The sequence below is a fragment of the Pinus tabuliformis genome, chromosome 3_2 (assembly GCF_031772625.1).
Source record: "Pinus tabuliformis cultivar Carrire ecotype Pingquan chromosome 3_2, CPIR1, whole genome shotgun sequence".
Classification (NCBI taxonomy): Eukaryota; Viridiplantae; Streptophyta; class Pinopsida; order Pinales; family Pinaceae; genus Pinus; species Pinus tabuliformis.
The window spans coordinates 361,482,596-361,500,673 of record NC_142302.1 but is presented as its reverse complement, the minus strand read 5'-3'; the positions used below and the strand labels follow the sequence as shown (position 1 = coordinate 361,500,673).

At 36.2% G+C, this 18,078-nt stretch overlaps 1 protein-coding gene across 1 annotated transcript in view; it reads left to right on the top strand.

Annotated features, from left to right (window-relative positions):
- LOC149180941 (Acyl-CoA N-acyltransferases (NAT) superfamily protein) overlaps positions 1–17,517 on the top strand; it is a 120,288-nt gene extending 102,771 nt beyond the window's left edge. The window contains exons 3-4 of the mRNA XM_089416392.1: positions 16,858–17,043; positions 17,133–17,517. Coding sequence (XP_089272518.1) covers positions 16,858–17,043; positions 17,133–17,367 — 421 coding nt within the window. The 3' untranslated portion in view covers positions 17,368–17,517. The remainder of the gene's footprint in view (positions 1–16,857; positions 17,044–17,132) is intronic.
- The last annotated feature ends 561 nt before the right edge of the window (positions 17,518–18,078 follow it).

The window sequence follows — 18,078 nt, the reverse complement described above, 5'->3', positions numbered from 1 at the left end:
TTTGCAAAGGTCTACGATTGTCTTTTGCGGACCCTAAACAGGTGAATCAACTACTTATCCGCCTCTGTAACTGTTCCTATCTTTGTATTTACCCATATTGGCTTAAGTATCTGATAACTTTACTATGCATTAAGATATTCTTCGCGTAAATGGATATTATTACTTGTGTTCATATGACAATACAAATCATGCAGAATCGCAGATCAATACAATATTAAATCATAACCCCATTATTCATCATAACATAAATGCATTCATTCATAAAAGAAGTAAATGGACAAAACATGAATATTCCTGGAATAATCTCTTTATTGATACTTCAGTTCTGCTTACAGACTCAAGACTACCCTGTGCACTCAGCTGCAGGGGTCCGCACACTCAGCTGCGGACTCTACTTTAGGCCTCTGTGCACACAGCTGCAGAGCCTCTCTTCTACTCTAAGATTCTTCGCTCTTTCTGCTAATGACCCCTTACGCTTGTCTTTATCAACTGAACTGCCTTAAGACTCTCTAAGACTCTTCTTTTTATACAATCCCATGGTCTGCGGACCATGTGTAGTGTTTGGTCAATTTAGTGTCCTAAATTGCTCTACATAAATTATCAATCCGGGTATCGTAAACTGATGAAGCGTAGTGCACTGTTTGTGCTAGATGACCCTTTTTACTTCGTTGTTTTTATGTTTTAAGTTGTTTTGGGGGTTTTTGGGTCCTTTAATCCCTAATGATGCACAATGTAACTATCAAAATCTTAAATCTACCTTTTGTAAGGACTGCTAAAAATCTAAAAATGAGAAACAAAAGAGCTTAAGGAAGACTTGAGAGCAAAGTTTAAGTAAGAAATGAAAACAAAGTTTCTATTCCTTTTTTATCATTATTCCCAAATCATGATCTTAAAAACTAAAAGTAAAATTGCAACTAGTGTCTAATCTATCATGGAAACAAAGCTAAACGAAATACTTAATGACCCTGCCTCTCAATTTTGGGAGAAAATCTCCTTGTGACGACATTTGAGGATTTCTACTTCATTATTCTAAGAGAAAATAATTGTAGGAATGCAGAAACGACTCATTGCATAAATGAAGTATTCAACCACTTAGTTTAAGATGAGATATCAACTAGAAGGGCTCTTCAGAAACATTCATTAACACCATGAGTCAATAAACTAGCAATAAAATGACAAGAACAGTAATGGCACTGATCAGTCTATTTGAAAATTGAAAGACTAGTAAAGCAATGAATTAAATAAACTAAATTATACTACTAAATTTTAACTTCTAATTGCTGATAAAAATTATAAAGAAATTAAGCAAGAAGAAACTATTCTGCACTAAAAGAAGCTATTCTGCATTAGTGAGAAAATGATAAAAGTTGCATTATAAACAAGGTTAGTACCAAAATGATTATGAACACTGTGATGAATTTACAGTTTAACTAGAAAAGACAAAACAAAATGAAATAAAACCTCATTCAACGCAGGGGCCCTCTGCAACTGATCAAGTTATGCGTGCTTAATCAATCTCCAAGAAACTCTTTTAGATATCCATAAAACACACGGTCTTCATATTAAAAACAGGGAAATAAGTTTTCAAAAATTACAAAGCGGTAAGTCTGTGCATAATACATGAGGAAATTCAAACTCCTTCTGCATCCTTTGCAATTGATATTTAAAGAAAAATCCTAACTGTCCTTTGAGAGAATATAGCTACAGGTGGTCCATGTATTACAACAGTTTTGCGTGAATGGATTGATTAGTGACAGGTGACTTTAAGTCAGCAAGGTAGTTGCGTGAAACAATTATCACCGGTGGCTGGTTCAAGTAAATCCTGCAACAGAAGTTGTTGGATTTATTAAATAGCCACGAAGAATGGACACAGAGTCTTATTGGACACAGAGTCCTATTGCTCCCGGGTTTCTTCATTTGACTCCACCTTTGACTGTGGTCTTGAGTTGGTTTCTTTGTTGATTTGGGCTGGTTGACTAGGATAGGATCCATGTCGTGACCATTCCAGAGATGCCCATGTGGCTGGTTTCCTCGTTTGACACCTGTAACCTGTTGAAGCATGAAGGTAGTTGCGGAACAGCCGATTAGTTGCAGAATAGGTTGCGTTCTGTAGCTAAAAGACAAAAATTTATTCAAACAACAAAACATAAAAGTATAACATGTAAATCACTAAATGTCATCCTTAAGGCAATATATACTGGTCATTGATGATGAGAATGCATTTTCTTCATGGAAAAACAAAGAAAAGGGATGAGAAGAGTTGCTAGGGAAAGAGTAGTTTTGAGGCTCAACATACCCCCACTGCAAAACTGTTGCATGTCCCCATGCAATAAAAAATGTGAACTTCTCCCTCCTATTGCATTTGTTCTGACACTTCTGCCAGCACATCCAACTTCCTCTTCTTACTTCTCTTTGCATTGACTACCATCCTTGGCTTCCTCATAAGAAGTCTGTATTTGAGGTTAATAAGTGCTCTACTCAGCTTCTTATTTTTCCTTTTTAGCTTCCTGTTTTTCTTGTACCATAATCCCAAGTGTAGCATTGTGTTGTCATGAATAGCTCTATCCAGCTTGTTTTGTTCCCTCAAGGTTTCATTTTCTTTTTGGATGTGCCTGTTCAGAATTTCTAGCTCAAAGATTTCTTGTTTGAGAGAGCTAGTTAAAGTTTCTTGTGGGGTGACAGGCTGCTCTAGATTAGCTGAAGTTCCTAGATCTATCGAGGTATTCTTTTTCTCTAATGACTCTATGTAGTCATAGATTTGTTGTTGTATTGGATCTATGCCAGGAGAAGCTCTACTTGGGCTGCCTTCAAAATTCTGTGGGGGAGAGTTCTGTGGACTGTGTTCAAATGGAATACTATCAGGAGATTGAGCTGGGGTTTCTTCTTCTAAGTTTATGAACTGGGCTTCTTTTGATGTCACCCTCTTCACCTTACCTCGGAGTCTAGAGCTCCTCCTCAAGTTTTGAAAGCTTATGGTTTCTTCCTTTGTGTCCTTCTTCTTCTTTCCTTTCTCCTTATTTTTCTTGATTTGTTCCTTGATCTTGATCAGTGTATCAGAGAGTAGCTGTTCATCTTCTTGAGGTGATGAAGGTTCAGGAATGTCCTCATTGATTTCTTCAGCCCTCTCTTTCATTTTTCTCTTTTGTTTGGTTTGCTTCCTAACCTCTGGTTTAGGAGCTATCTCTGCATCATCTTTTTGTGAGGAGCTTTGAATATGAATGCTGGTCTTTCTCCTTCTACTTCTCTTAACATGACTTCCCTCAGATGAATCTGGAGCATCCTGGAAGAAATTTCTTACCAAGAAATCTTCCCATGTATCCCCTATACTTCTTAAATGGAATTCAACTAGAATCTTCACTAATCCATGATGATACAGAGTTGTTTCTATTGATTCAATTTTCTTTTGAACATTTGTTGCCATCCTTCTCAGACTGTTCAGAAGGAAAAAGGGAAGATTGATGGTTCCATTCTCTAAAAAATTCATTAACAGGCGTATATGGTAAACATACATAGACCCAAATCTTCCTTCACATGTAATGAATTTTTGCAATATTAACAACATGTTACTCCATTTATTCTTGAGAGCTGAAATAGGAATCCCCTTTCTAAATACTGTAACATCCATACCTGGGTTTTTAAGGATCACCTTCCAAGATTCATCATGAAATTCCTTGTTTTTAAACCATCTTTCTCCTAGTCTTGGGAGCTCTGTTGCTTCTGCTATGAAGGATTCTGTGACTGCAAACTTGATATCCCCTATCTCCACTTCTGTGCCATCAAATGATCTTGCAAAAGATTTAGTAATTTCCTTGTGGTAGCCGTCAAATTTTTCAATAAAACATAACCATCCGACCTTCTCTAGCATCCCTTTAAGCTGTGGATAGCCCTCCATATATTTTACTCCTACGGGCTCTGTTCTGACAATAAGCCCCATATCCTCTGTTTTTGGTTACCCTTCAAAATTACTCTCACTGTCTAAGAAATGAAATGACTACGTATATGGAAATAAGAAGACTGTGTATACGAAGATAGGAAGACTGTGTATATGGAAATAGGAAGACTGTGTATACGAAAATAGGAATACTGTGTGTATGGAATGACTGCATGAATATGAGAGAAAAATTAAGAGTTTGCATGCAATAAATAGACAGTAAGGGTTTAGAGAGTCGTAGATAGGTAGGTCACATCATTGTCTTGACCGTTAACAGGTGTAGTTATGGAGGACCGTTTGAGTACAAGCTATGGAGTTTGAAGCGGATATTTGTTATGAAAAATCATTGAGACTGTTTGTCATTAAAGACGGAAGATATGGCGGAGACATCGTGGCGGTCAAATCAAATGATGATTGGTTAAGGAGACATGTGATCATACATACTATACAAACTTATGTTTTCAAATTGCTTTTTGAAATAAATTTTTGCATTTACCTTTGGAACCTTTACCTTCCACTTGCTAATATTTTGATGTTGATCCACAGGTACCTTGAGCTTGATTTCTTCAAAAATTTGATTTTTCTTCAATCCCCTGCATACATGGTTTTATTATGAACTGTACACTTATGCCTGAACTGATAAGCAAATTGTAGCTGCAGAACAAAATTAGCTACAAAACGTGAAACAGAAAGTAAAATATGGCTTATGAATGAATGAAATGGAAATGGCTGTGTTAGTGAAAATAAAATGAGATGTAAGACAAGATAATAAATGAAAATGGAGATGGAAGAAATACTGGAAAAAGAAAATTTATTGGTGAAACATGGCAATGGAATGAAGTGAAACTGTAAAAATAAGACAGAGTGAAGTGAGATGAGATAATGAATTTTGCAGAATACAGAGTGACTGTGGCTTTTTGTCACCACTTATTATAGAAAGGAAATGGAAAATATAGGGTGTCAGAAACCTCTGATTTTCACCCTGTATTTTTTGTATAAGCATGCCAATCAATGATTGGTTTTCAATCTTATACAAATTTATTTATTTATTTTTATATATATATTTTAGATAGGAAAAATAAAGACTAAGTTGGTGAAGAAGAAGGATTCTTCTTCACTAACTTCATTTCAGAATTGTTCTGGAAGATCTTGATGAACTCCTCCTTTGAAATTGGTTTTTGATATATTTTTAATCTATGACCATTCACAAGAAGAGGAGTTTGACTTTCATCTATTGTTCTGATCCTCATTGCTCCATTACTAAAGACTTTTTCAATCTCATATGGCCCAAGCCAATGAGTTTGAAACTTTCCTTGAAAATCTTTAAACTTTGAATCAAATAACAACGCCCAATCTCCCTCTTGAAACCTCTTGTCCTTGATATATTTGTCATGCCATTTAGCCCTCTATTGTTGGACTATACCAGTCCTTTGAACTGCCTCTTGCCTGATTTCATCAAGTTCATTTAATTGCTCCAGTCTATGCTTTTGTGCTTCTGATAAATCCAACCCCAATTGGACTGCCATCTTGAAAGTTCTGATTTGGAACTCTATAGGGAACAAGACTTGTTTCCCATAAACAAGTTCATAGGGTGTATGTCCTGTTGTGTTCCTCCATGTAGTTCTATAGGCCCATAAGGCTTCAAGAAGCCTTTCTGCCCAATCTCTTCTATGTAGATGCACAGTCTTGGTGATGATTCCTTCAATCACTTTATTTGTAGACTCCACTTGACCATTTTCTTGTGGATGATAGGGAGTAGATTTCCTATGCTTGATCTTGTATTCCTCCACAAGCCTTTCCACCATGTTGGATGTGAATTGAGATCCCTGATCTGTCACAATTTCTCTTGGAACACCAAAACGAGTAAAGATGTCCTCAAAAAGAAAATTAACTACAAATTTTTCATTAGCAAAAGGTAATGCTTTGGCTTCTACCCATTTGGTGACATAATCAGTGCATACCAATATATATTTTTTCTGCGTAGATAGAGGATTAATTGGTTCAATAAAGTCTAAAGCCCACTTTTCAAAAGGTTCGATAAGTACCTGAGTTTGTAATGGCATTTCATTTGAGGGAGCAGGTTTCCCTACCCTTTGGCAGCTGTCACATCTTCTAACATATTCTTTAGCATCTTTGAAGATGGATGGCCAATAATATCCTAAAGAAAGGATTTTATAGGCTATCCTCTTGTCAGCCAAGTGTTCACCACACGGCTCATCATGACATGCTTTGAGAATCTCAGGCATTTCATCTTCTCTGACACACCTTTTGATCATAAGATCTCTCCCTGTTTTATACAATTCGTTAGTGATCCATGAATATCTCTCACTTTCCTAAATAATTTTTCTTTTCTCTGTAGGAAACAAATGTGAAGGTAACTTTCCTGTGACCAAGTAATTAGCAACATCTGCAAACAAAGGAGTTTGAGTAGTTACTGCAAAAAGATATTCATCAGAAAAATTATCTTCAACTGGAGAATCTTCTTTGATATTCTGAATCCTGGACAAGAAATCAGCGAATGTGTTTTGTTTTCCAGGTCTATCTAGCACAGTAATGTTGAATTCTTGCAAAAGTAAAAGCCATCTTGTAACTCTGCTATTAGTAATAGGTTTATTCATCAAATATCTAATTGCAGAGTGATCTGTATGAACAAAGGTTTCATAGCCTGTTATATAGTGTCTGAATTTGTTAATTGCATGAACAACAGCGAAAAATTCCTTTTCTGTCATAGTATAATTCAACTCAGTGGGAGTCAAATTCTTACTTGTATAGTAAATGGCATAAGGAATCAAATCTTTTTGTCCCAATACAACTCCCAGAGCTGTATCTGAAGCATTTGTGGAAATATGGAAAGGGAGTGTCCAATTTGGACCTCTTAAAATAGGTGCTTCAGAAATTTTTGCTTTCAAGGTTTGAAATGCTAATTGGCAATCAGGATTCCAACTGAATTCACAATCTTTTGTAAGCAATTTGAAGAGTGGAGATATAAATCTTTTATAGTATCCTGTAAATCCTAGAAAACTTCTAACATATTTTTGGAAATTTGGAATTGAGAACTTAGAGATGACTTCGACTTTAGATTTGTCAACTTTAATCCCATCTCCTGAAATGTGATGTCCTAAAACAATACCTTCTGTAAACATCATAAAACATTTTTCATGGCTTAGTGAATGGTTTGTTTCTTTACATCTTTTAAGAACTTTTTCCAAATTTTCCAAAGCTTCCTCAAATGTGTTTCCATAGACTGTAAAATCATCCATATATACCTCTACACAATCATGTATCAGATCAGAAAAAATTCCTAATACTGCTCTTTGGAATGTTGCAGGTGCATTACATAATCCAAAAGGAAGTACTCGGTAGGAAAAAGTTCCCCATGGACAAGTAAATGTGGTTTTATCTTGATCCTTAGGTGCTACCTGAATTTGATTATAACCACTAAAACCATCCAAGAATGAGAAATACTTCTTACCTGCTAATGTATCTAATACTTGATCTATAAAGGGCAAAGGAAAATGATCTTTAAGGGTTGCTTTATTCAATTCTCAGTAATCAATGCACACCCTCCATTTACCATTCTTTTTAGGCACAATTACCAAAGGAAAAACCCATTGGCTATTTGAAATTGGGTAAATGAAGTTTACATTCGACAATTTTTGGAGCTCTTCTTTTACAATCTCCCTAAGATTTGGATTCATCCTTCTCTGAGGTTGTCTGATAGGTCTACTGTTTTCCTCAATATAGATATGATGGATACAAGTCTTAGGATCAATGCTTTTCATGTCGGTGTATTCCCATGCAAATGCAGTAGAATGTTTTTACAATGTTTTGGTTAGCTCTTCTTGTTGTAGTTTTTCCAAGTTTTTGTTTATGTCCAATGTCCTACCTGGAAAAACTTCAATTGTAGAGCTACCATACTCTTCCATAGAATAGAGAGACTTCTGCCTAGATGACAAGTATTCAACATTAGATTTTTCTTGAAATTGTGCATGATCATATTCTGAAGATGTTTCAAAATTTTCCAATGTATTCAAAATTTGACTATCTTCACTAATTTCTGAAATATTAAAAAGACGCTGAATATTATCTTCATCATCAATCCATTCCTTGTCATCTATTTCTGTGATTGCTTTAGCTGGAGGATACAGAGTAAATTTCTTTGTTGAATTACCATAAGAAATATACATGTCACCAGATCTACAGCTAATAAAAGCATCAGTTGTGGCCAACCAATGTCTTCTTAATATGAGTGGGTGTTCTCCTAGATTATTCTTGGGAGTTAAGATCATGAAATCAACAGGATATTCCCAAGAATCTAAGGATACTGAAATATCTTCTAATACACCATCTGGTTTGATTACTAATCTATCTGCAAGTTGCAATAAGGTAGGTGTGTAAAGAAGATTAGGAAGTTTATGCTGCTCCATATTTTGTCTACTCATATTGTTTATTACTACCCCTAAGTCAATCAATGTATTTGGAATTTCAATTCCATTTATATGTGTCTTGACAATTGGACTTCCTGGATCCACATATTTTTGTAAGGCAATTTTTTCCATCATTATGTCTGCTATTTTTCCTACCAAATGAATTCTTTTTGTTTCTTTTGCTTTTCTTCCTGGCCTTTTTATGCTAAACTCTTTCACTGTTTTAGCTAGAATAGGAATTTCTCTAATGGCTTGTAGCAAAGGTATTTTGATACAGACATTCTTCAATTCATCTAGAAAATCATAGTTGGGCAACAAGATCTGTTTTTCTACCCCTCTATCAATTTGTAGTCTTTCAGGAAAAGGAGGTGTAGAAGTAGATGCTGGTTGCTCAATGATAGGAGTTGTGTTCACTGGTCCTTTTCGTTTTCCTTTTTCAATGTTTTGGTTTTGGAGAGATGTTCTCTCAAAACTTTTATTGACTTTTAGAGAATCCTCCTCAGAAATATCTTGTTCTTGAATAACTACAAAAGGTCTTTCCTTTTCTAATATCCTTCCAGATCTTAGTTGCACATCATTAAGATCTAGAGGAGTAATCATTTAAGTTGGAAATTGTTGTCCTACAATGTAAGCATTATGAGGGTTTTTATTGTTGGGGTTTGGTAATGGTTGGGCAAGTGGCTGATTTGGTTTCTGCTGAAATGGTAGTAAGAGTTGGGGATTTTGGTTTTGTTGTGGAGGTTGTTGTGGAAATGGCAATGAAAGTTGAGGGTTCTGATTTTGAAGTTGTGGCTGCTGATTATGTGGGGGAGGAAAATTCTGATAGAATGGAGGATATTGATAATATTGAGCAAATCTCCCATAAGGATTTTGTATTCCTTGTGGCCACTGTTGAGATTGAAGTTGAGGTTGAGGTTGAGGCCAAGGTTGCTGCCAAGAATACCAGTTTGGTGGGGGTTGAAGATACATTTGATTGTTAAATCCCTGATTTTGTGTCCCCAACCAAGGTCTTCTTGTAACAAAACAAATAGATTTTGCAGAATTTGGCATTGTTTCCTCTTGAAAGACAGCCTTAAGACCTAGGATTGAAGGACAACCCTTGGTCTCATGGCTTTCCGAACAAATCATACAAGTTTCTACAATTTTTGCATCTAAAGGACATTCCCTTAGAGCATGTTTTTTTTCTGCATTTTGGACAAAAAATGGCTAAAGCATCAGCCTCTGTTTTCTGCTTGTTTTGAATTTTAAGGGTGTCTAGTTGCTCACTAAGGCTCCCTAGAATGTCAATTTTAAACTCATCAAGCATATTGCCAATTTCTGCCCTACTTACAGATCCAGTTGCAGATTTGTTTGCTCTAACAAGAGAAGGATCTCTCGGCCCTTTCCCTGTTTTAGATTTCCCTCTTGAGAGATGAACACATAGTTCTCCTATATCACTCAATGGAAGTTGAGAGATATCTCCCTTCCCCATCATGTTAAGGATATCTATCCACTCATCTCTAATGGCTTTTAATAAAAGAGCTTTCAAAGTTTCTTCATCTAAATTGTTCATCTTTGCTCTTTTCAAATTATAGTTGAATCTCTCAATCAAATCTTCTAAGTTTTCATCCTCTCTTTGCATCATTTTGAACACCTCATCTTTATGATTGGTAGGCATGCAATAATCCAAGTACCTATCCAAAAATGTCTTTTTCATGTCATTCCATGTTCTAATGGATTGAGTGACTAACCCCATGAACCATTTCAAAGCAGCTCCTTTTAGTGTTGAAGGAAACAATTTAAGTTTTTGAGAGTCTTCTAAATAGTCATAAGTTCTGCACAAGACTTCAAACTCAAACAAAAATGTTTCAGGGTCCTCACTTCTCAACCCATAGAAGTTTGGGAGGACAGAAGGTGAAATATTTTTCATTGTGGCATGTGTTTCCTCATCCACTATAGGGAATCCGAAAGAGTTATCTATTTCCCTATTTCCTCTACCTCCTCCATTATTACCTCTACCTCCTCCATTATTTCCTCTACCTCTCCCTCTACCCCCTCCTCCAAACAGTGAGAATTCTCCATCTTGTTCCTCTTCTGCCATTATAGTTTCTTCAGAGTCAGTATAGGGTTCAACTTGTAAGGTTATTCCCTCCTCCTCTGGTTCTTCTATTAATGGACTATGGGAGAGAGGTTCTACTTCTTCTCCACCAGGTACTCCTAATTCTTCAACTATAATGGGCTCTCCTGTGGAGGTAAGAAAAACTATCCCTGCTGTTGGAGATTCGAAATTTTTCTCCCCTAGAATAGTCTCGGTAGAAGAAGTAGGAGATTCTTCTGTTTGGATTTCTGCCCTTGGAATTTCAGGAGTCCTATGGCTGGGAGTATGCGTTTGGGATTGAGGTGTGCCTTTTCTTGCTCTCGGTGGAGTGGATGGTGTTGTAGGAATTGAACTTCTGCCCCTAGCTATAAATCTACCCCTAGAGTCTCTTTCTCTATGCATGTCATTGTTTTTTTTTTGTTGAATGTAAGAGATAAGGCTACCTAGTTACACTTCCCCGACAACGGCGCCAAAATGTTTGGTCAATTTAGTGTCCTAAATTGCTCTACATAAATTATCAATCCAGGTATCGTAAACTGATGAAGTGTAGTGCACTGTTTGTGCTAGATGACCCTTCTTACTTCGTTGTTTTTATGTTTTATGTTGTTTTGGGGGTTTTTGGGTCCTTTAATCCCTAATGATGCACAATGTAACTATCAAAATATTAAATCTAACTTCTGTAAGGACTGCTAAAAATCTAAAAATGAGAAACAAAAGAGCTTAAGGAAGACTTGAGAGCAAAGTTTAAGCAAGAAATGAAAACAGAGTTTCTATTCCTGTTTTATCATTATTCCCAAATCATGATCTTAAAAACTAAAAGTGAAATTGCAACTAGTGTCTAATCTATCATAGAAACAAAGCTAAATGAAATACTTAATTACCCTGCCTCTCAATTTTGGGAGAAAATCTCCTTGTGATGACATTTGAGGATTTCTGTACTTCATTATTCTAAGAGAAAATAAATGCAGGAATGCAGAAAAGACTCATTGCATGAATGAAGTATTCAACCACTTAGTTTAAGATGAGATATCAACTAGAAGGGCTCTTCAGAAACATTCATTAACACCATGAGTCAATAAACTAGCAATAAAATGACAAGAACAGTAATGGCACTGATCAGTCTATTTGAAAATTGAAAGACTAGTAAAGCAGTAAATGAAATAAACTAAATTATACTACTGAATTTTAACTTCTAACTGTTGATAAAAATTATAAAGAAATTAAGCAAGAAGAAACTATTTTGCACTAAAAGAAGCTATTCTGCATTAGTGAGAAAATGATAAAAGTTGCATTATAAACAAGGTTAGTACCAAAATGATTATGAACACTGTGATGAATTTACAGTTTAACTAGAAAAGACAAAACAAAATGAAATAAAACCTCATTCAGCGCAAGGGCCCTCTGCAACTGATCAGGTTATGCGTGCTTAATCAATCTCCAAGAAACTCTTTCAGATATCCATAAAACACACGGTCTTCATATTAAAAACAGGGAAATAAGTTTTAAAATTACAAAGCGGTAAGTCTGTGCTTAATACATGAGGAAATTCGAACTCCTTCCATGTCCTTTACAACTGATATTTAAAGAAAAATCCTAACTGTCCTTTGAGAGAATTTAGCTACAGGTGGTCCACGTATTACAACAGTTCTGCATGAATGGATTGATCAGCTACAAGTGACTTTAAGTCAGCAAGGTAGTTGCGTGAAACAGTTATCACCGGTGGCTGGTTCAAGTAAATGCTACAACAGAAGCTATCGGATTTATTAAATAGCCACGAAGAATGGACACAGAGTCCTATTGCTCCTGGGTTTCTTCATTTGACTCCACCTTTGACTGTGGTCTTGAGCTGGTTTCTTTGTCGATTTGGGCTGGTTGACTAGGATAGGATCCATGTCGTGACCATTCCAGAGATGCCCATGTGGTCGGTTTCCTCGTTTGACACCTGTAACCTGTTGAAGCATGAAGGTAATTGTGGAATAGCCAATTAGCTGCAGAATAGGCTGCGTTCCGTAGCTAAAAGATAAAAATTTATTCAAACAACAAAACATAAAAGTATAACATGTAAATCACTAAATGTCATCCGTAAGGCAATATACACTGGTCATTGATGATAAGAATGTATTTTATTCATGGAAAAAAAAGAAAAGGGATGAGAAGAGTTGCTAGGGAAAGAGTAGTTTTGAGGCTCAACAGGTAGATCTACTAAAGCCGACACAACTTACATAAAAGAAGGTAAAAGCCCTTTATGACACTTTACTATCTACACGCTCGATGACGACAACTTGCGGAGACTTTACTTTTTACATAACAAAAACTTGGGCTTTTGCCCCAAAATTGACCTTAGGGGACCCTGTCCCAACACATAGGTTCGAAATGTTTTGCAATTCACTAAGCCAATTTATTACATGACTAAGTTCGCAGATTTAGATCAACCAATCATTGGGGAGGTGTATGACCAAATGGATAGCATGCTAGGGTAGATTAAAGACACTGTTTAGCCTACAAATATCAACTTGTAAAATCATATTTGTGTAGAGGTGGAAAAATGATGGGAAATGCTAAATATTCCACTGCATGCCTTAGCATATGTGCTAACACCTAAATATTATTATGTTCATGGTTTTCATCATCAAAATCTGATGGTGGGTCCAAGAAAGAACCACAGCAAGGTCTAGAGGTTCAAGTTGGTGATATGAAAGCATTAGATAAATTGGTCCCACATGAGGAGTGTGACACTATACAAAGACAATTGAGCCACTACTTCCCAACCATGCGATTAGAGATTAAGGAAATCTAAGTTCTCTAGAGTAGTGGAACATGCATGGAAGTGCTACCCCGCTGCTACAATGTTTTGCAACATGGGTACTTTCAAAGGTGGTGAACACTTCTTCTACATAGAGTTGTTGGAGGACCTATGGTTTCATCCATAGTGTCAAGGTAAATGGGCTGAATGTAAACTAGTCAGAGATCTTGGTTTATGTTCATTACAACTTGTGATTATTATCTCGTTACTACGAGGAGGTAAATGTAGATAAAATCTTGAAGACTTTGGACAATATCCAGGAGGATAATTTGGAGGATGGAGTATTGGTTTTAGAGCAACTGGAGAATGCTCTTATGGATGATGATGATCGCTTTGATATGTCACCCCCATCCATTTCGATGGCCCCAATGTCTAGGACTTCAGCTCTAGCAGTAGGGGCTCCATCTTCAGTTTTGCAAACATCCTCTTCTACATTGTTTTGTTCTACTCTGGCTCCCCTACCACTACATGGAGGGTGACGTAGTAGTTGTAGTTCAAAGAGGAGGATAGTAGATAGGATCATAGATATTAGAATAATTGTTTCTTTTTTCTCACTAATTTATATGTCATAGATGATAGATTCATAGTATTTAGCAACTAGTTCAATTTATTGTTTTGGACATTTTGGTCATCATACTTCAGTGTGATGATGGCCTATTTTGTAAACATAACTATTTGGTCATGTTATTATTGAAAATTGTTGGATGACCTATTTCATTCCATAGGTTAATGTTCTACTTTCTATTATACAGCTTAAAATTTGTATGTTTGTTTGTAATTGCTAGAAGCTCCCCTACCACTACGTGGAGGCTGGCGTAGTAGTTGTAGTGGTTCAAAGAGGAAGAATAGTAGATAGAATCATAGATGTTAGAATAATTGTTTCTCTTTTTTCACTACTTTATATGTCATAGACGATAGATTCATACTATTTAGCAACTAATTCAATTTATTGTTTTGGACCTTTTGGTCTTCATACTTTGGTGCGCTGATGGCCTATTTTGTAAGCAGAACTATTTGGTCACGTTATTATTGAAAATTGCTGGATGACCTATTTCATTCCATAGGTTAATGTTTACTTTCTAATATACAGCTTAAAATTTGTGTGCTTGTTTGTAATTGCTAGAATCTAGATGGTTGATGCTTGAACAATTAATCATTGATGTATTATGGATGACATTTCTTCTTCATTAATGTACAAACATGCATGTTTTCATATGTGCTACAACTAATTTGGCATTCTGCATATCTATATATGTGTGTGTGTGTGTGTGCGCGCGCGTGCTCCAGGGATGCTTAACCCATGAGGTTTTTTGGAAACTGATGCTTTTGATGCTCCCACTCTCTAAAATGCTCCCGCTCCACTAGATGCTCTGGCAACCTTGGTTGTGAGAATTTTCTTCCAAGCTTGTAATCAACAACTAAGTGAAACTGTAAACTTGAGATCACAAGCAGTGAATCACTGCTGATCTAAAGGACTGCAACTACTAAGTGCAAACAACTGAGTTGATCATGATTTTCAACTTGAGGAACTGCAAGAGGCAAAACATCTTCTTTGAAGGCAATCTGTCTTGATCTGTTGATCAACTGGTGGGAATTGCATCCTGAAAACGAGCACAACCTATGAAACCATTCTTTGTTGACTAACCTATAGCACTATGGTGAGTGTAAATACATTTAACGTGTCAATATATTCTGTTGGCACTTCAATTAGAAGTATCAAGTGTATCCTTCTGAAGTCTATGCTCAACAGAGGACATCCCTGCAAGGATCTAATAATATTGGCATGCTGATGGAGTTGATTGAGGGAAGTAACCTATTGCGTTTGGAAAGTATCCATATGGGCTCGTAAGTCTCTGCAAGAGGCCAGAGGGTGCAACAATGTTGACCTTTTTCCAAGGTTTTTAGTGATAAAATAACCAGACATATGGCCCTGAGTAGGACAAAACAACAATGTTAAAAGGAAAGTCCTTTCCATCATTTAAATGCAAGAAAGGTCTTGTTTCATTCAAGCTTTCAGAAGCATAGCCTGGGCGTTGCTGTTGCACATAAGTGGGTGGTTAGAAAATTATATTAAAAAACTAATAACAATGACAATGGACTGATCAGAGGTTTTAATGACAGACCACAGGTTTTTAGAAGTGGTAGAGACCTCCAAAATCCAGTGCACTCCTGTACACTGATACTTTGGAGAGTTCTTTCGTACAAGAATTCAATTCACAGAAAACTGTCAGAATTGGAAACTTTCAATAGGGTTTTCTCTAGGAATCCAATGCTAGGAGATCAAGTGTTTAATGGCAGAAAAATGGGAAATGCACTTCATTCAAAAATCCGATGAAGAAAATCAGCTGACACCATTAGAAAAATGAGACAAGCGTTGATAATATATTCAATGCTTTATTGTAATGGATTTTTAACTGATACATTGACCTCGAATTTCTTATGAAATTGATTTATCAAAAGTCAAGACTCAAAACCAATTATCAAAAACACAATGTCAAAACCACATAAACTTGACCTGTGGCATCTGCAAGGAGTTATGAAGATTTGGGTTCAAAATACCTGAAAAAGGTAAAATATAAAACTTGAAATGTGGAAATATTGGTTAAATTATAGGACTTTTTTTTCTTTATTTTGTGCCATATAAATGCTAAATAAACTAGTCCAAGTGTAGCCATTGAAGGCAATTCAACCATAGAATAACCAGTGCAGGCAAATACATAATGAAAATAGGAGTTTACGAGTATTCTCTGTTTATCTCAACAATGAGGCTTCTATGATCTTGCCATAGATAAGGTTTGGAAATGAGCTCCATATTATTGTACTTCAGAAAGGAGATAACTTCATCAACATCCACAATGAATTTTTGAGAAGGATTATTGCGAGGGGCAGCTGAAAGGGGAATATTACATTTCTGAGTTGTTGCAAGATCATGGAAACTGAGGTTGCTAGTGGCTTATCTGTCTTACCCTTATTTTATCACAGCTGATTTGCATAAAGTTATGGTGGTTTGCGTGCGCTGAATTGTTGTTTTTTACACGATATTATCACCCTATAATAGTATAATCTTATAATAACTCTCCATTGTTAGTGACATTTCCTCATACCTTCTAGTTTTAGTGTGATTTTTAAATATTTTATCTGCTGAAACACATAGGCTCAAGAAAAAAAATACACAGAAAAGATGTTAAAAACACTTGTTTATCTTGATGCAAGTTCTTCCATGCAAAATTCAAATATATAAGTTCAAGGAAAGAGGCAAATCTGGAAACCAACGGTGGGAATTCGATGGAGAGATCAATGATACATATGAACACAAATGTTTAACAAGTTAACGATTAATATCTTGGTATCTAACTGGAATATCTGATCCCAGTTTATATGGTTACTGACTTCATGCCAATTGAAATTAATATGGTGGCTTTCTATTGTTCAATCAACCTCTTTGTTGAGGGAGGTTACTTAACATCAAGACTTCCATTTTTCCATTTATCTGTTTGTCATTTGACAGGAACAAAAGAAAGTGGTTCATCTCATCAGCTTTGACTGTAAACATGGTTTTGGTTTTCTAACTGATGTTCCTTTTCATTCAATGATAATACAAGGCCTGCAAATGTACCAGGTATGCTTGCTTGGTTGCTGAACCAGATTATCATACTGTGGAATCTGGGATGCATGGAATGTCTGAAAACAAACTAGTTGGCGTTGTGGATGCTACAGCATTCGCAGACAAGGATATTCTGTGCCATTTAGAAGGAGCAGAGGAATATCTGTATGTGAGTGGGATAGCTGTCAGTGCGAACTACAGGTAATTGTAATTTGTCACCATAGCATTCTCATTCAGTATTTGCTTTGTGATGGTCTTGTGGGGAAACATTTAACTTTTGTGTAACGCAGGAGGAGAAAGGTAGCAACAGTTTTGCTCAAAGCGTGCGATTTTCTGGCATTTCTCTGGGGTTTTGATTATCTAGTCCTACGAGCTTATGTAGATGATGTTGGAGCGAGAACTCTGTATGCTAGAGCAGGTTACAAGGTTGTCTATAAGGATCCACCCTGGATAAGTACTTGGATAGGGAGAAAACAATGTGTCCTTATGGTAAAAAGAGCTTCAACTGAAAATTTGCAAGGTTAGAATAGCATGCCAGTGAATGAATGTCTAACTAGGACAAGAGTTCATTGCTTATGTAAAAGTATCTTGGTCAATGCAGGCCTCCATGGTCAAGTTTGAAAATTTGGGTCATATTTTATTATTGATGTCAATGTTAATAGGTTCTTGTTTATACATTCTTGTATTGAAAACAGATGTTGCATGCTGATATCCTGGCATATTAAAGTAGTTAGATCATCTCTGACTTTGTGCAGTTCAACTTATTTATTTAGACCTAGGATTGAAAGTCATCAGGGAGTTCTGGTATCTTTCTTGCTTCTTGGGTCTCGTTCTCTATGTTTCTGCCGATGCATAAGCACAGAGCCAACATGGTTGGTTTGTGTTAAATAGGGTTCTGTCCATCACCCATGTTTATGTCTATACAGAAAGTTATATTGCATTTCTTTTAAGAGGTATTCAAATCTTCATATTGTTCAAAGTTTTCGATATCACGAGTAATACTTACAGGGCTATTATGTATCTGGAGTCTGGACTTATACTCAATGTCAACATTTGTAAGCTTGTCTCAATAACATCACGGTGTGTTGATCAAGTCTCTTCAATTTGATAGAAGAAATAAGAGTTAGATGCTATTCATAAGCTAGTTCATACTGCAATTGCAATGTAAATCTACAAGATATTGCTTGAAGCCTCCTCTTGGATTTAGACACCTAAGAACAAATTATTTTATTGCAG